General features: G+C 38.4%; 1 protein-coding gene across 2 annotated transcripts in view; it reads left to right on the top strand.

Moving 5' to 3' along the window:
- The window catches only part of RASA3 (RAS p21 protein activator 3), a 120,775-nt gene that overhangs the window by 81,781 nt on the left and 19,329 nt on the right, over positions 1 to 19,665 (top strand). For both annotated transcript variants that reach the window (XM_026707461.2, XM_087938544.1), the window contains 7 exons: positions 1,179 to 1,259; positions 1,966 to 2,038; positions 12,554 to 12,633; positions 14,158 to 14,262; positions 14,801 to 14,957; positions 16,543 to 16,691; positions 18,632 to 18,746. In XM_026707461.2, coding sequence (XP_026563246.1) covers positions 1,179 to 1,259; positions 1,966 to 2,038; positions 12,554 to 12,633; positions 14,158 to 14,262; positions 14,801 to 14,957; positions 16,543 to 16,691; positions 18,632 to 18,746 — 760 coding nt within the window. The remainder of the gene's footprint in view (positions 1 to 1,178; positions 1,260 to 1,965; positions 2,039 to 12,553; positions 12,634 to 14,157; positions 14,263 to 14,800; positions 14,958 to 16,542; positions 16,692 to 18,631; positions 18,747 to 19,665) is intronic.

A 19,665-nucleotide genomic window follows, 5' to 3' on the forward strand; every position in this document is an offset into this window, starting at 1 on the left:
GCAGCGCAGAAAGTCTCTAATGTCTTTTGTTTGCAATATATCTTGAACAGGATGTTAAGCCCGTTGTATTTTTTTTATTTAAAAGTACAGCTATAAAAGTTTATTTTATCTTATTTTTATTTCACCTCTATTACATTTGTGATCCAACTAGATAACCCCACGAAAAATCAGGGCATCTGCAGTGGTGGGATTACCAGTTCTGTGAGCATGGTTTGGTGGGTGTGGCAGGGGAAAGATATAGTAAAATCCCCATTCTCTCCGCACCCCACTAACCTGCTTTCCAGCTCCGTTCTCCTGTGCAGGGCAACAAAAGAAGATCCAGCCGATCAGCTTGGACTCTGGAGGCAGCGAATAGATGGGGACGGGGCCAGTCAGAGGTGGTATTTGCCAGTTCTTTGAACTACTCAAAATTTCTGCTACTGGTTCTCCAGAACTGGTCAAAACCTGCTGAATACCACTTCTGGGCATCTGCTAGGTATAGTCAAAATGGCCGTCTTGGCAGTGCTTACACAACTACAGAATAACAGAGTTGGAAGGGACCTTGGAGGGCAGCTAGTATTCAAGCCCTATTCAAGCAGGAGATCCTATACCATTCCATTGAATAAGTGGCTCTTCTTAAAAACCTCCAGTGTTACAGCATCCACAGCTTCTGAAGGCAAGCTGCTCCAAAGATTAATTGTTCTTACTGTCAGGAAGTTTCTCCTGAGTTCTAGGTTGTTTCTTGTCACTTAGTTCCCATCCTTTGTTTCTTGTCTTCCCTGCTGGTGCTTTGGAATATACCATAGGTTGACTCCCTCTTCTTTGTGACAGCCCCTCAAATGAAGATGGTGTTTGATTTCGTTGTGCAAGATGCAATGACAATAAACTAAACTAAACTAAATATTAGAACATTGCTATTATGTTGTCCTTAGTCTAGACTAGACATATCAAATTCCTCCAACTATCTTTTTGTTTGTAATATATGTCAACATGGAGCATATATAAAACAAGGCAGAGCTTCAGTCAACACCTTGAAACTGCCATTTTGAGATCCTTTTTTGACCTGCAGACATCTGGGTCAATCTACATGGCAATTTGTGGTATTCTGCATTTTTGAAGCAAAACAAAAAAATGGGTGATTAGAGCAACTTTTTGTTACATTTCCTGTGATGATATTCTATAGTTGTCTTTTTGTTTAGAGTTCTAGAATGCCAAGGACTCCCGATTGTGAATGGCCAGTGTGATCCTTACGCAACAGTTACACTAGCAGGACCATACAGGTTAGTAACATTTATTGCTTATTCATTTTTTCCCAATCTGGTTAAAATTAAGTGAAGACCCCTATGAAATAAATAAAAATTGAAACCGTCTTTAAGAATTTGTGAGTTAATATTAAATTCCTAGTTCACTTTATGGAAAATCAGATTTTATTGCAGTATCATCTACTGATCAAACTGTTGCTGTTGCCCCAGATCATTGATTCCATGATCTGGGGCAAGTTCAAAGGTCTGGGCATAGTTCAAAGGACTGATTATGACCTATAACACTTTTTAAGAACATTGAATAGGGTATCTTCTTTATAAACTTTATATAGCTTTAAGAAAATGAGAAAAAACTAAACACAAGATAATTAAAATGCTTGCTTTTTGTTGACCTGAGCTTGGAAAGTGTTGGACTAGAACCAGATAGATGAAAATTCAACCCTACTCACAGCAACAGAAATTCATAGGTTTCTTTGAACTTCTACAGGAAGGGCAGAATGTACATATGTACGTCTTCAATTAATTGTTTGTTTTAATGCACTAAGAGACATGGACAAGCTAAAAGTCTGCTTCCTGTCTCATCCTGCAAAAAGCTTAGGGAGATGAGATAACCCCAAAATCCACTGTTAAACATACTTATAAGGTAACTTTAACACCAGGCCTGACCCTTTCAGCTTACCCTATTTTGGGTAACATTTCTGCCTTGCCCTTTTTTTTCTTGCAGATCTGAAGTCAAAAAGACTAAAGTTAAAAAGAAGACAAACAATCCACAGTTTGATGAAGTATTTTATTTTGAGGTTAGTATTTTGGAAAGGGGGGGGGCGCAATGTTCTGCTGTAGACGATTGCCATAGTTCCATGCTGTGCCAGCTGCTGGATTTTAGAGTGCGCTCAAGATAGAGCCTGGAGTATCGTGGAGCCAGCCAGCTATTTGGTGGAGCAGAAATGTACTTTCCAGCCGAATGCAATATTGTTCTTCTGCAGGGAAATTCTGAACTCCTCGTTTGGAGCTTCTGAACCAGTCATCCAGTTTTGAATTGGTGCTGATAAGTGACTCCTTTTGACTCTGGAGTTTTATGGCTCCTCTGCTATCTTTTTTAAAATCAATAATGGCATGATTGTCTCAGAGGAAATATAAAAAGCTTTAAAAACAGTAGTGGCAACCCATTCAAAACTGGAGTTCATTGGTTGATTGCCAACATGCTATCACACAAAAGGTCTCTTTGCTTCGATAGAAAGAACTTCCTTTCCACTGAGAATGCCAAAGATGTTGCATAACAGGATTTTTCAAAAAACGAACGGAGGTAAAACCTAGCATCCTTCAGAAGTGCCTCCCCCCCCCCCCCCCACTATTTTCTGTTGTAAAATTTAGTTGGTCATACGATGACCCATTTTATGACTCTCACAGTTTTTGACTAATGGGCAGGCTCCATTACAGTCATAAATTGAGAACTACCTGTACTTTTAACACATTTCCCATGTATGACTTATCTCAACTTTCCTAACCATTATCTTGCTGTGTAGGCCCCTAATAATTCCATATTGTAGACAGATTGTCTACTTAATATTATCCAGTGATTTCATGGATAAAGTGATGTATTCACTGTGAAAATTGAATCACACAACTAATTGTACATTTTGCTTGCTCCGGACAACAAACAAATAACGGAGTTCTACTGATTTGGAATCTAGAAGTATCCACTCACTGCATAATTAACTATTTAATGTAATTAATTAGTGTAATTAGTATCCTGAATACTCTTCTTTGTGAAAATTTTAAATTTAGTATGGTAGAAAATGAAACTTAATTGAAAAACTATAAACAGAGTATGACTTATAGGTGACATGTTTTATAATGAGATTTTTCCAGATCTCATGCAGCCACAATTCCGAAACATGAGTTTAATTGCATTTCTATCTAACCTCTTCTGCATGAGATTCCCCTCACTGAATGATAAACAGTTACTTAGACCATCGAAAACACAATTTAAATCATAGTTGGCCACCTGGGATTAAAGCTTTGGTTTGATTTCCAAAGATTTCCATACCACAAAAGATTGACTCTCTGTTAAGAGCTGTCAGTCTTTTTTGTAACTGGCAGCTCTTTGAGAGAGAAAGGAGGAAAAATATGTTGGAAATGAAAGAATGAGAGAGAAAAGGGTTTATGCCAAAGAAACAATGAATGCTACCTTGGATTCAGGTTTTACTCATCACTTGCCTTACTCTTGCTGACAATTGCTTGTGCCCACAATGTGTGACCTTGAGAATGAGTCCTTTAACAACAACAAAAAAATTATCCCAGCTATTATCTAAACACAGGTTATCTTAGTCATGTTACAGGCCAAAACTACTGAGTAAGGCCAATTTAGAGTTTTTTTTAACCTTGAGGAAAGAGTTCAAGGGCATACTGATACACGCCTCTCAGCCTTATAGAACCACACAAACGTAACTTGTCTGACCCTTACTCATTGGACTAAAATCTTGCATTTGCTTATGCAGGTATTGTTCAGATTTTTTGTGGGATCATAGTGCAATATGGTTTACGCATATATTTTATGTATACATTAATTTTAATAGTGCTTTGTTATTGTGAACAACGGGACAGGACAATGGTTTAAGAAGAAATAAGATCACTTATACTCCAACCAGGGACTCAAGAAATTATATCTGGAGGCAGAGCCCCTGGGCTGAATACAGGACAACTTATACTACATCTCTGCTGAGTAGCGAGGATCTCCACTCCACCTGACTTTGTATATATCTGGAAAATTGGGGTTGGTAAATTGGTGGGGAATAGGAGGCTTGGAAATCTGGAAGGTCACACAATGACCTGAAGTAGAGGAGAACTGAGCATGGGTGAGGACAGTTGTCAGAACAGTTGCACAAGTCCGGTTTTGGGTGGAGATGGTTCCTTGAATGAGGCAGGAGATAACAGAAGGGAGAGGCAGAAGAGCTGAGATGTACAGCAAGAGATGTAGCATCTTTGCATCTGGCATTATGGCCCTTTTATGGTCCCTTTGTGTGGGGTGCTGCATAAGCTTCAGTGAATAATATCACTGACACAAGCAATTCGGGGTATGGCTTCCTTCGACTTGCTTTCTCGGAGAGAAGGAAAGAGGCAAAAAAGCCCTTCATAAGGTGGTTAAAAACGTATTTGTTTTTGGTGCAAAAAAGAAAAAGAGAGACAAAAATAAGAGGTCTGGGTGAAAAAGGAAACAGACTCTGGATCATTGTGGTTGGGTATCAGTGAGGAGAACTGAAAGAAGGTGAAACAAATGAAGCAGCTGGAGATGATGCAGATGGCAATGATAATATCACAGAGGAAACCTGCTGTATGAATGCGGCAGAATATATTTTGATGGTACAAACTGAAAAGAAACACAATATATAAGTAAAACAATCTGATCCCCATATATCACCCCAAAATGATTTCTAATGACTTAGTCACCCGGGGCACATTGATAAACTACAAAGGGGCCTAGTTGTTTCCACAGGAGCTCATCCCACATTGCAAGTTTTCCTAATGATTCCTCCAGACTTTTATTGCCTTCATCTGTTTTCTTCAAGGGTGCCTGATAGTGAGAATATGACGCTCAAGGAGCCTGGTTTGTTCTGTTCTCTCTGTTATCACTTTTGAGATTTGGCTAAAAATAATTCCAGGTTCTGCCACTGAGATGTAAATTATGATCAGAAGAAACTTCGAGTTAAAATATCCCGAGGCCAATTCTAGTCACTTTCATCATTGCATAGAGTGGAACCATCTTGCAAATGCTCTTTCTGGAAAAGGAGTCATTGATGAGATGGCTGATGAGTTGTGGTGTGGTGCAGTGGTTAGAATGCTGTACTGCAGGCTACTTCTGCTGACTGCCAGCTGACTATAGTTCAGCAGTTCAGTTCTTACTAGCTCAAGGTTGACTCACCCTTCCATTCTTCTGAGGTCAGTAAAATGAGGACCCAGATTGTTGGGGGCAATATGCTGACTCTGTAAACCGCTTCAAGAGGGCTGTAAAGCACAGTGAGGCATTATATCAGTCTAAATGCTATTGTTATTGATATTGTTGAAAAGAGTCTACTGTTAGAGAGAAAAAATGCAGTAAATGCTGCTTACATGACTTTATCCAGTTTCTGGAAGAACAATAGATATCCTTCCAAGAACCATATTAAACTTTTCACCACAGTGACATTGGGCTCTTCCCCTATAAAATTAATCTACAAATAAAACCAATATTTTTAGTTTCTTATGGAACACCAAATGGCTAAGAAGAGACAAAAGGAGCAAAGTTGTCTTGGTAAAGTTAGAATTAGTTTTTTTAAGGTGTGTGTTAAGAAAGTGTTATCTACACTACTTGAAGAAGCAAGATATACTTACTTGTATTGAAACATATACATGAGAAAAATAGGAAGCAGTTGCGCAGGAATACTTCCTGAAAATGCTGGACAGCAATTAAAAAGGAAGAAGATTTTGTAGAACAGGTCATGAAAATACTGGCAGAGAGTACTAATAGAGTACAGAATGTCAAAAGCCTGGGATTTGAAAATGCTTGAAATGTATCTGGAAAATACCAGGATGTGAAAACTGTCGTTAAGCCAGAAGTCCTTGGGTTTTGTTTTCATCATGCACAGCACACTATGAATCTGTGTAATACTTGTGCTGTATGGAGGAATACAGAGGTCAGTATATATTTTGGAATATCCCGATGCTGTATGGTATATTTTCATGCAGCTCTCTGAGAAAGCAAATATCTATGGTTGGGTAACAGGGAACTTGCAGAGAACAAGATGTGGTAGGCACAGGTATTGTCTGAGTTGCATTTTAATCAGCTACTGTATGCACATGTATGAATTGTGAACATTGAAGGTCACATATCGGTGGTGGGATTCAAAATTTTTTACTACCGGTTCTGTGGGCGTGGCTTGGTGAGTATAGCTTAGTGGGCGTGGCACAGAGGTGGGATTCAATTTTTTTTACTACCAGTTATATGGGTGTGGCTTTGTGGATGTGGCAGGGGAAGGATACTGCAAAATCCCATTCCCTCCCCACCCCACTAACCTGCTTTCCAGCTCTGTTCTCCTGTGCAGGGCAACAAAAGAAGACCCAGCTGATCAGCTGGGACTTGGGAAGCAGAGAATAGATGGGTGTGGGGCCAGTCAGAAGTGGTATTTGCTAGTTCTCCAAACTACCCAAAATTTCCACTACCAGTTCTCCAGAACTGGTCAGAACCTGCTGAATACCACCTCTGGCACATATACATCAAATCTATTAAGGCCCCCTATGTCCTCTGGGACACCCAATCCGAAGGTATGTCAGTAATTATATTTCCACTTCAAAGACTCAAACTGATAAAATGTAACCAAAATGTAGAAGGTATAATCAATTTTAAAGTGCTAATTGAATTGATTTTATGGTATTCAATATCCTTCATAAGATTCGAAAGTGAAATTAATTCTATAAGAAGTGGTGGAAATATTTTACAAAATATTGCAACATACATGGTAATGCACACTGAGTCACTACTCTTATTCCAAGATACACTTACATTAAATATATAACTAAAGTTTCTAGTGTTGGTGTTTTAATTCCATTGTTTATCATGCACTGTGTGTGAACCTGCATGTTCCTCACAGATGTCTGTTTATTTGGCTTTGTATTCAGAACTGAATTTTCTTTGTCTGACTTAGTTTTAAAATGCAGTTAAATCAGTTTGCTATTATATTTTAAAAATATATTGTAATAATGCTACCTGACTATGGAAGAAGGTTCTGAATTTTTTAAGGGAGGAGATTATATTGTGGTTATTGCTGGGTGGAGTACTTTCATTTCGTGTCATAGCCTCAGTAGAAATAAAAAAACCTCAACGGTTTTGTTGTCTTTGTTGGGTTGGGTGAAAGATTTATAGATAATTTCAGTAAAGGTAAATTGGTCCCCTCCTATGCTTTACACATGCAGCTGCTTCTGAGGTGTTTGAAAAGCATCTTGAAGCATATTCAAGGCTGGAGGAAGGAAGGAAGGTGACATTTCTGGGTATCAAAACCAACTTTCATGTACTGAATATAGTCAAAGTGGAGATTTTCAGAAAACAAAACGTTTTTCAATTTATCTCCAAAATAAAAACATGCATGTAAACAAAAAAAAAAAAACCCACAGGCAAACCAAATGGATAAATATAATCTACAGTTCTTAATTTTTTCATAAAGACTGTCCTTCATGGCTTTAGCCGAATGGTATTGTTTATTTAGCAAATAGGAAATTGTTGGGAATTATTAAGAACATATAAATTTCAAGTATTCAGAAGCATTAAAACCTGTTGGTATATGCAATATATTAACATGTACCTGTTACATTTGATTGCTTTTTAATCTGTCTGGATACTATTTTCTATTATCCTTTTGCTTTTCCGTCCTTGAAGTACAGGTAATCCTCAATTTAGGACCAGAATGTGGTCATAAAGAGAGTCTCTCCTTATGACCACATTCACCTGACTAAGCGTATTCACATTCTCTCTTTATGACCATCACATGACTGCAATTCTGGCAGTCTCCATGCTGTCATTAAATGAATTTTAGCAGTCATTAATGACAGACAGCCAAATCCAAAGCCATTCCAAGCTTGGTCCCTCCTGGCCCTGAGTCTCAACAAGATAAGGGGCCAGGAGGGACCCTGTCCACTATCTCACCCCCATCTTTGCCCTTCTGACCACCCTATACCCTGCCTTGCAGGACGGCAAACAAGTGTGTGACTCTGGGGCTGCTTCCAAGCCCCAGCTTCCGCAGGACCAGTTGCCTTCTCTACCCTGCTGCCCTGTGTACTGCCATGGCAGCTCATCTTTGCAACTGTCTTCTTGCTCCCGCTGATGAGGAGGCGTGGCCAGGCCTGGCTTCTGGGCCATATGAAGCTGGCTTTGCATGGAACAAAGGGAAAAAAAAGAATCCCATAAAGTAACATAATGAGAACGGTGTGTGCCAAAACACCCTTTTTTTCACTACACTCTTGGTTGCTTCTTATTGGGCTGGCTTTGTGCTCAGTAGTGTGATCCTATCTTAGTTGCTACCGGTTTGGTGGGTGATCGTGTATGCGTGTAGGCGCACCTGAAGCACGTGCACCTAACAAGCCAATCAGCTGAGAGGATGGAGAAATGTAAAGCTAGGAGCGACCATCCCACCCTCCCATGCACTTTTCGGTCTTTTATCCTCTCACTGATTGTCAGAGGCTTTTTCCCCCTCCTCTCAGCTGATCGGAGGCCTTCTTTTTACTACCAGTAACCAGTAGTGATTTTTACTTCTGGTTCAGGTGAACTGGGCTGAATTGGTAGCATACCACCATTGTTTGTGCTGCAAAAAAGGGGGAAAATAGGCTAAAAGCAGCCCCTTTCCCCTGTTTTTTGCAGCACAAAGCCAGCCCTATATAGCTGTGATGGCGAACCTATGGCACACATGCCATAGGTGGCAGGCAGAGCCCTCTCTGCAGGAACGCCAGTCATCGCCAGTCCAACTTTACTGCACATGCGTACACGCCTCCTGCTGGCCAGCTGGTCTTTAGGTGTCTGCCGCACATGCGTGGAGGCGTCGTCTTCTCCAATCTTCGCAGTTTCTCCCCCCAGCGCGCCATAGCTTTCTTCTGCATTTCTGCTGCCCATGCCTTCCCTGATCTCCGCAGGTTCCACCCTCGTCAGGTGCCTCTCCATGGCAGAAATGCAGGAGAAAGCTACGGCATGCTGGAGGGAGAAACTGCAGAGATTGGGGAAGGCACAGGCGGCAGAAATGGAGGAGAAAGCTATGGAGCGCTGGGGAGAGAAACTGCAGAGATTGCAAGGTCCCCCGTGCCCTATTTTGGGCCTGAAAAGCCTCTTGCACCAACCTGGAAGCCAAAACCGGGGTTGGGGGAGGGCACATGCATGGGGCACATGTGCAGGGAATGCATGCACATGCATGGGGGCGGAGTGCATGCGCAGGGGCGCTCACGTTCCATTTTGGGGATTGGGGCACACGCACATGCATTCGTGCGCACATGCGCTGCTTTGTACGCATGTGTGCCAAAAGCGTTAACCATCACTGCTATATAGCAACCAGGACAGACACACCTTGTCAGCAAAAGGAGCAAGAAGGCAGTGAAGGCGAACTGGGGCAAGGAATACAGGGTCAAAATAACATAGATGGGAGGAGATAGGTGGGTTGCGGTCGCTGGAACATCCCTGCGGCTGTTAGTATGCGTGGGCTGCCAAGCTCCCAAATTTTGATCACATGACCATGAAGGCATCGTAACAGCTGTAACTTTGGGCGTGGGTGGTAACACCACTTATCACTGTCGTAACTTTGAACCGTCGCTGAAAGAATAGCCTTAAGTCAAGGACTATTTGCACTGAAATATTACAGCAAGGATAAATAAGAAAAAATAATGTATGGATTCAGATGGGAAAGGTCAGATATGTCTGGCAAAATTTATTCAGCACCAGTTTTCAGGGGGAAATGAGTATTTATATAATTTATACAGAGGTGGACTTGCTTCTCCTTCCTCAGATTTTAAAGCTCTCAGGGACATGTTTACCTCATTTTGTTTCAAAAACTATGTACTTCTGTTCCACTGCAGGCTATTATATTTATGTATTATACTACCATAACTGTACCGAATAAATAAAGTGTTTTCCCCAATCCCCAGACACATGTCTCTAACTGTACTAAATAAATAGAGTGTTTCTAGCCTTCCTGCAATCACATCTAAAGGTTATTACATTTTAGATCTGTCCATAAAAAGATGAGTTCAAACTGACTCGTAATTACAGATTAACCTAAGCCGTGGTCATTATAATGCGAGTTCTTTTTCTTCTTCTTAAACTGCCATCTGCCATACAGGAGAAGAATTGCAGAAGGAGGAATGAGTCTCAAACTGGAGCTCCTTTGGTCCTTGACTTCCTGCAGGACTGAGCCAGATTTCTCAGGGGCCTAATTAAGCATCAGCATAAGACCCATCATCTGACCAAAGTCCTGTCGCTATTTCTCCAAAACAATAAAGCCAGGCCTTTTAAAGACAGCCTGTGAAACTGAGCCTTCAGGGTATTTTGCAGTGAAGAATGTCGGACAATTTTTTCCCCCTTTTTTATTTCCTCCCTTCATTTCATCTTCTATCTAAGCCGTTCAGTTGTTGCTTAGGGCAGTTGGTTTTCCTGCCTTCAACTCAACAATTTGCCTGGAACATTGGCAGACCGATAGCGGTTTTCCCTTGGACGTAGAAATATAATATATTGCCCTATTATCTGGATAGTGAGGATAATAATAAATTAGCAGTAGATGAAGCCAAGTTATTTGGATTCCAAAGAGTCTGATCTGGGTCTTTTCAAATCTTTCTAGAAAGTAAAGAAAAAGAAGTTTTTACTGGGAGCTCTGGGAAATGGGAGAAATATCCAGTCCCAGGACATCCCTCTACTATCAGCAATTACTTTTCTTGCAAGTTCTACATTCCCATATCATGTTAGAATATAGAAGACATTGGCAGGTGAAGCAGCAGTTCTCCACAATATCTGCTTATAGATAGTTGTTGTTGTTTTTTTGCTTTCCGCACAAAAAATTCCCCATGCACTTGATGTTTGCATTGCCAGTATGAATGCTGGGTGTATTTATTTGTTATATAACTCCTAGCCACTAGGTCAAGGAGAATAAAATTTAGTCTTAATTGTAGAAAACAATGTTCTATATATACCAATACTGTTTTCCTTCTTTCCCTTTGTAACTTATAAAATTGTAGAGAGCTACATGAGAGGAAGAGGGAAAAAGCAAAAAAGCTTGCTTTATCCTTAAAAATGAAACTAAAATTTGGAGGAATGGCTTCACTAGAAGACTTTGTTTCTGCATTTCTTTCTAATCACTAATTTTTGTTAGTTTCCTCCTGTTCTTGTTTGGATATTGATTACCTGCTGTTTTTTAACTAAGAAAAATCTTCAAGTGTTTGTAATTGATCGAGTCCATGTGTTTGTCACATCAAATGAAAGGATCAGATTGATTTAACAAACAGTATCAATTGATTTGATGTATGCTCTGAATCATACTCCTATAGGTCCAGATTTTGTGTAGCCATGCATCATAAATTTTTTTCTGGGGGGAAGCATGGGGAATTGCTTTTAATTAATTCTCAGTCATTATGTTATCCAGGGTATAAGAGGAAATATTTGTTTTACATTCAAATGTCTTAGGTGCTTTGCTTGCATACTTCTTTGATTCCTCATTTCTCTTTCCATTGTTCTTCTGAATTTTGACCTCAGGCCACTTGAAAATATGTCATTCTTGATTTAACACAAAAAAGGATTTGGAGTATAGGCTTTAATGTACAAGAGCAGAATTTGTAATACAAGTAGATGTGCATGGAGCTAGAGTATATCAATCCTACCTTGGTGATTGTCAAGGTGAATGAATGAATTCTGCAAAATTGATAAATGTGTGGAGGGGTTATGGATATCATAACAATTGCTGTCTTCAAATAATAGTCATATGATAGACAGAATGGTATATCACACACATTGGACTTAAGAAAACAAGTTTTGGACAAGCCATTGGTTGGAGAGGGAAGGAATAGTCCAATTAAGATATCCTCTGTAAATCATCCTGCTGAGACCTGCCTGCAATGCTTACTACCTATTACAAACAAGAGAGAAATGGAATGGATCAACCAGGCATGAACAGAAATCTTACCCTGTTGTGTTCTGGTTTACTTTATCAGAAGTAAATTCTGGTCACTCTTGCCTCAGAATGATTGTGTGAGTGATTAATATGTTTTGCACACACAAACTGAGTAAAATACAATTACATGATAGAATTATGGACATATAAAAGCTAAGAAAATTGCAATTAATCTTCTGGATATTTCATAATGCTCTGCAATAACTAATATTTGTTTTTGATTCGTTTTCTAAGTAGGCTCTCCGTTTTTCTCCATTAAGTGAAATAGATTTTTTTTTTCTGCAGTATTTGAAACATCTGAAAAATGATGCACTTTTTGTAAGTGGATAATGCTAATTACTGTATAATAAACTCACTTGCCAAATCAGCTTGTAGGAATAATCCTTTTAGTATTTTAAATGAGTAAGTGGTATACAAATATAGGCTGTTTCAGTGACTTGCATAAATTTTATTAAAACTGTTATAGATAACTTACACTATAATATATGTATGCTTATAAAAGCATTATCTGAAGAAGATGGAGTTTAATACAATTAAATTTATGAAACTGAATCAAATATAATGTGCACTGAGATTCTTTATATAAAGTGTTCAGTGGATTTTTCTTAATAATAAGACCCTTTTTTTAAAAAATCTTATTTGCACTAGATTACTAGGCCAAGCAGCTATAGCAAGAAATCTCACTTTGAAATTGAAGATGCTGATGAAATTGACAAGATGGAAATCAGGTAAAATACTTTATATCAGGAGTCCCCAACTCCTGGGCTGTGGCCCACTATTCGGCTGTGGCCCATTCAGAATTGAGTGGCTGGCCAGAATGCACACACACGCAGCTCAACTTGCACGAACAGCAGGCCAGCGGGCACTCGCACATATGCACACTGGCCTACCGCCTGCACAAGTTGAGCTGCATGCATGTGCACTGGCCTGCCACTCATGCAAGGGATGTGTGCATGCGCCAGCCCGCGCCACTTGTGTGGCCCAGTTCCTCTCTCTCCTTTTCCAGCAGGTCCACCAAGCCACAAAGGTTGGAGACCTGCATTATTGATAAAATCAGCAACGAATGGAAGTAGCAGTGCCTTTCTATTTGTTCCCTTTGCTTTTCCTCCTTGGACAGTTGGAGCATTTCTACACCAGTATTTTGTTCCACTTTAAAACTGGTTCCCCCTCATTTTTTTACAGTAATATCTGTTAGGGAAGTTGAGTTTGTTCCTGGCTCTGTTCCAGTTTATTTGAAATTATCTCAGTTTTGAAATTTTTCTTCAAATCATGCAATTCTGAAGATTGCTTCTTGCACATCACCTTCATTTCCTGATGCCAGTAATTTATTCCCTTTTCCCGCATGCATTTGGAACTGACCACATTTAATCCATTCCCTTTTTAATATTTAACCTCAATCAGAGCTATTGGGGAAGTTGCCTGATTACTGCCAGTATAATTTCACCATAGCAATTTACAGAAACTTTTAAATACAACAGAAAAGTGATGCCCAATTTCAGAAGGATTTCAGTGTTTTAAAATCAAAGTTCCTTTGAATCTCTGTGGTTTTTTCCCCCAAACTAAACAAATTCAAACAAGAAAAATATGGACAGAGAGCACTGGCACTTTATTTTCTTTTTGCATGGGACTGGTGAGATTTTTGTTACAGCAAAGATGATGGTAGCTCAAAAGGTCCTAACTCTAAACCTAACCCTGCTATAGGCTTGCTGCAAGTAACATTAGACCAGCTTCAAGATTATCAGTTGAGCAATACTAAACTTGGATGCTTTGAAAACAGGATGACACTCCTTTCAAAGCTCACTAGTGTGTCGCATTAATTTAATATGAACTCATTGCTACAAGAATTATGATCTTACAACCTGAACTTCTAGATTTAAACAGCAGGAAGTAATGGGAACAAATACATACAGCAAAAACATGTTGTGAACATGGATTAGGTGAATCCATTTATGTATGTTTATCACATGCTGAAATCAGATTATTATTTCTTTAATGATCTTCTTGGTTGATAGAAACCAGCTTCAAATCTTTTTACTGTGTCCACCCAAAATGAGTTATCAGTTAACATAGAGGAACTCTTATGTTTGCTTCAGCTTTGGCTTTAAAAAAACATCCTCTTTTGTCTTGAAGTTGGTTAGTTAATTAGTTGACTTTTTATTTGTATTTTTGGAGAGGATGGAAATGAAAGTATTAAAGAGGAGGAGAAAGGGCTTGTTCTTCTCTCTCTCATTCTGTCTTTTACTCTGTTACAGAGTTGATCTTTGGAATGCAAGCAACTTGAAGTTTGGAGATGAATTTCTGGGGGAGTTGAGGCTGCCACTCAAATTTCTTCGACAGTCTAGCTGTTATGAAGCATGGTACTCTTATTTTATTAAACTATTTTATCCTTTATTTATCCTTGGTGGCACAGTGGTTAGAGTGTAGAACTGCAGGCTACTTCTGCTGCAGCCAGCTGCCTGCAATTTGGCAGATTGAATCTCACCAGGCTCAAGGTTGACTCAGCCTTCCATCCTTCCAAGGTGGGTAAAATGAGGACCCAAATTGTTGGGGGCAATATGCTGATTCTGTAAACCGCTTAGAGAGGGCTGCAAAGCACTTATGCTATAAGTGCTATTGTTATTTATATTTCTTTATAGGTTATTTCAGAAAAATTTTACTTCTTGCTAATTGATTTCTTATCTGGTGTTTTATTTTAATTCTTCTCCTTCCTGCCCAATCCAGTTTTAGGTAGAAATACATGTTATCACAACCATAATGTGTTTAGCTACTTAAAAACAAAAAGACATGAAGAAAGATTTATAGACTCTTTCATAATACTGGGAAGAAAGGCTTTCTATATGCAATACAATCTATATATAGCTTTAGAAGCTGTTTTATGTTTCTTTCTTTTGTTAGGTATTTCCTGCAGCCCAGAGTTAATGGCAACAAAACATTGAAACCTGATGACCTAGGTTCTTTGCGGTTAAATGTGGTTTATACAGAAGACCATGTCTTTCTTCCAGAACATTACAACCCCCTTAGAGACCTCTTATTAAAATCTGCAGATGTTGAGGTAATTTTTCCATTTTTCTTATATTTATCATTTTACAATAAATGGTCTGGTGTCTTCAAGCTCTCTTGCTAATTAACAAATTAGGAGACATGCATTTTCTGCCTGCCCTGGAGCAAATGTCCAGGGAATACTCCTGTTTATGATGACTGTGTCCCCAAAATAATTTGACTGTGGGAAGCCAAGACATTGGGATAAGAAAAAAAAGACTTCAATTGGGGCCGACTTTAATCTCTGGATTTCTCTACTTACTAGCAATGAGAAATTATTGGTTGTATCTCTGCATTGCAATTCTTCCTCGAGTAGGGCCTAGAAGGGAACATTTGATAACTTCCAATTTTCCCTTTCCTGTTAGCATTTCACCTTCTGTATTCCACCCAATTCTGTATTCCACCTGTAAACTGTGGGAAAACAATCTTCCCAACTTTCTCCAATAGCTGATCTATTGGCTCATCCGTAGGCTGCTGATGTCCTGCATGGAGAACTTCACTGCAGTAATTTTTTTACCCAAAAACATTTTTGATCAAATTCATGTTAAGATTTGTTATTATTGCATGGGCACAAAAATAATTCAAGGGGTAAATAAATACCGAATTGTGGAAAATTAGCTGAAATATCTTTTCAAAAATTAAGAGGAAATAGAAAAGCATATTTAAATACAACTATGATCATTAACTTATTTGTCAAAAACAAGTAACATTTGAGAAAAAGCGTTAGGAGAAGGTGTTCTCCACATTTTTATGAATATTAATGTAGTGGCTGACAATTGCAGAAACTTTGAGAAAAATTGACTTAGTGCAGCCGTGCATAGCATGCAAGCTACATGTGGCCTGCTGGGCAGAGTTATATTTCTGTATCAGAAACTAGATTTTAATTCTAACATTCAAGTTGCCTTTTCTCTAGTCTACTTAGCATTCTTGCTATTCTTTGAGAAGATGCACTGCATAGTTTCTCCGGAACTTGTGATTTGGTCATTTCTTCAGGAGGTCAAGTGTCAATGCTTCCTTTGTATTCTTCTTAAGGAGCCAGGTTTCTCCTGTAATCTTTTGAGTGACCTCTCCCCATGATCTCTAAACCTTTGTAAAATCTCTTCTAGCTCTCAGCTGTCTTTCATAAAATATTAATTTCCTTTCCTCATAGAAGAATGCAGTGTAAATCTCACAATTGACATATTGTAGCAACTTTGACAAAAAAATATAAGAGTCTGGTAAACATTTATTTTACCAGTTTATTGAAAAAGCAATAGTTGTTTGATTTACCCATAATACCCATAATTAATTTGTGCATTATGGCTTAATACAGCATGTCAGCCAAGCCAAAGTCTTCATCTCACAAACCCAAACTGGGATAAAATAAAGAGAAAACGTAGTGCCCAAAATGCAAGTTTTCTTTTGTAATTCCACTTAGCTAAAAGCTGACATTCAATGAACGAAATATGATAGATATAGACCCATTCAATTAGACCTCAATACATTGTGAAATAGGTTTCTATGTAAATGGACACTGCTGTTAAGAATTTGGCAGTTCATTTTAAAAAAAACCTTCAGGGATGCTTCCATTTAAACTTTTTTTGCTTGTCTCTGTTTAGCCTGTTTCAGCATCAACTGCCCATACACTGGGTGAAGTCTGCCGAGAGAAACAGGAGGCAGCCATACCTCTGGTTCGACTCTTCCTTCACTATGGCAAAATTGTGCCTTTCATTAGTGCAATTGCAAATGCAGAAATAAAAAGGACTCAGTGAGTACAATAGTGCTTTGTAAAAAGAGGTACCAAGTAGCAAATAATGATTTTGGGGGGCATGCATAAGGACAAATGGGCCTTTGGTTTTCCACATTCATTTTTGATAAAGATTCCATGGCAAGTCTTTTCAGCATCAAAAAGTTGTGATTGTGGTTAATAACAGATTTAAGTTAGTCTGGCAATAAAGACAGGAATAAAATTGCATCATCTGGACATTTGGGCTGATGAGGGGTTTAAACAGGAGGATTTTTTAAAAAAGCAAGGTCAATATTTTGCCCTGAGGCTCCATAGCTAAAGTCCTTATGCTATTTTTATCAACCACTAGAATAGTTTTACAAGGAGAGTAGTAGTCCAAAGATATCCTGGGAACTATTTTCTCCTAAAACTTAGCTAAGAGAGCACACAGAACAATAGTAGGATAGATCCCATTTCATTAAATACCTTGTAACTTGCCTCACATGTTTATTATAAGAAGAAATTCCTATACCAAATACAATATCCATGGATTAAGGAAAGAATGCAAATCTGGTAGAGAAAGATTGGACCAGGCTACAGAACTGCATATTTCTTTGTTCTGCAGCCAGATTTGAAGCCTGGATAGCTCATTTATCTTCTACACTTACTTGACTACAGGTTCATTCTTATTGTTGTGAATTATAGACTTATCAGTTTATAGACAGCTATTGCACTAAAATAATGATTGTGTTCAATTGCTTGCTTTTCTAGAAGAAGCCTGGGCTTTGCTGACCAGGCTTAACAGAAGAACAGTTGCTCTAGTTTATTTATTCATTTAATGTTTGCCCTGCCTTTCTATTCAAATAAGCACTTACAATTGCTAATTTTAAAACATGATACAGCTGATTAGAAACATAATGAATATAGATAATCCTCGACTTGCTACCATAATTGGGTTCAGAATTTTATGACACTTTTGTGAAGTTTGTTAAGTGAATTACTGCAATTAAATGAATCATGTGGCTGTTAAGCAAATCCAATTTCCCTCAATGACTTTGCTTATTGGAAACCAGTGGGGAAGATTGCAAATCACATGACCCCCCCCAGCACACTGCAACTGTTCTAAATACACGCTGGTTGCCAAGCCCTCAAATTCTGATCATGCGACTGTGGGAATGCTGCAGCGATTGTAAGTGTGAGGTCTGGTTGTAATTTTTCAGTACCATTGTAACAGTCTCTGAATGAATGGTTGAAGTTGAGGGCTACCTACCTGTACTAAAATAATATAAGCATTACAAACCTGGCAAAGGAGCTTTTCCTTTATCGATTTTTGATGTACTGAGGGCCTGGAGAACACTCATATTGCAAGGTACCTTCCATACCTTGAGACTGAGCAATGGGGACATTTCAAGAGGATCTCTCTTGCAGATTTTAATGCCAGAGAAGACAGCAAGGAGAGGAGTTTTGAATGACAAGATTTTCTGATGGGTCTTGTAAAAATCAGTGCTAGAGACATGTGCAAACTACCATTCCATATTTTTTAGGACCTTGCCAATTCAGCTATTTCAGAAACGATACAGTGAGTTTGTTTCAATTGGCTGTTTTGTGATGCCCCAGATGTGATTTGGTTCCAATTTTATCTGGAACACCACACACTGGTGCTAGTTCAAACAAGTCCACTAGTACAGGAAGATAGGAAGAAATGGCATAGAGAAGAAATGGAATGTTTCAGCAATCTCTGAAATGTTTGTTGCTGATAGGTTTTTCACATGCCTTGCAATATATTAAACATTAAACTCTCTATGGAGTGGCCTCCTTCCTTTGCAGCAGTCTGTGGCTGATAACCTTTATTGTTTTCACACTATGATTAGTCCTTTTTAATGGGCCTCTAGATATACCTTATATACCCATATCTCCTGCAATTCTTTTATTACAAGTTTATTATAAGAAGGCTAAATGATTAACAAAATGTTTACTTTCAGAGATCCAAACACCATTTTCAGAGGAAACTCATTAACCTCCAAGTGCATTGATGAAACCATGAAACTAGCAGGGAAGCATTATCTTCAAGTCACACTGAAGCCTATTATTGATGAGGTAATTTTTATTAGCAAAATGTGCAATATCTTTTTATGGTTGTGTTTGAAAGTATCCAGTCAAGAACATATAAGCGGTATGTTAGAGAAGTAAACATTTGTTTCCAAATGCAATCTATATATAAAAGAACCAATTGGTGTAAATAACTATTTTTAGATCCAGAACAAATGTTTTTTTTCCCTTAAGTTCATGGAAATGCTTGTTATCTCCATATTGCAGTTGTCTTGTCTTTTTTCCAATGACAGAAATAAGCAAACCACATATTTCCTTTAGTTGGTTCAGCATTTTCCTGAGTTGATAATGTCATGGCTAGCCAATAATCTATGCTATTTTTAAAAAACATCAAAGTTTGCAACACCATGTCATAGTCATATTTTGTCTTATTCAAAACAATGAGATTTCCCCCCTTAAATATTCTTTTGATAGGATATTGATAACATTGGAGTCCATTTGAATTAGGTGGCTAATAAATTTAAATATATAGAATAATTAACTAACTAACTAAATATTATTTCAAAGCACTGGAGAAAGTTTCAAAACTGCAACCACATTTCTTTTTGTAGACCATTTATTTCTTTTTCTCTAAAGCCTGAATATTTGTCTCTTCATTTTCCTTCATCATCATGTGCACCACATTAGCAATGTCAATAAACACAGTTAAGACTAGAATTTACATTTTAGCCAGCACTGGAAATTAGATTTGCAATGGGTTTATAAACTTCTCACTCAGGGAAAAATGGTTAGTGTCACTGCCAAAGTAAAAGGAAATAAGAAATTGAACCCAAGAAAGAACATTGTTTTGGGATCATTTTTTTCTATAAAACAACTGCAGTAGGACAAATTCCATCGGAAAATTGAGACATGTAAAATCCTATTGGTAAGTAATCCACTACACTAATATCAATTCTGTATTTTCTTT

This window comes from Pseudonaja textilis, chromosome 8 (assembly GCF_049901715.1).
Source record: "Pseudonaja textilis isolate UNSWEBS1 chromosome 8, rPseTex1.2, whole genome shotgun sequence".
Lineage (NCBI taxonomy): Eukaryota > Metazoa > Chordata > Lepidosauria > Squamata > Elapidae > Pseudonaja > Pseudonaja textilis.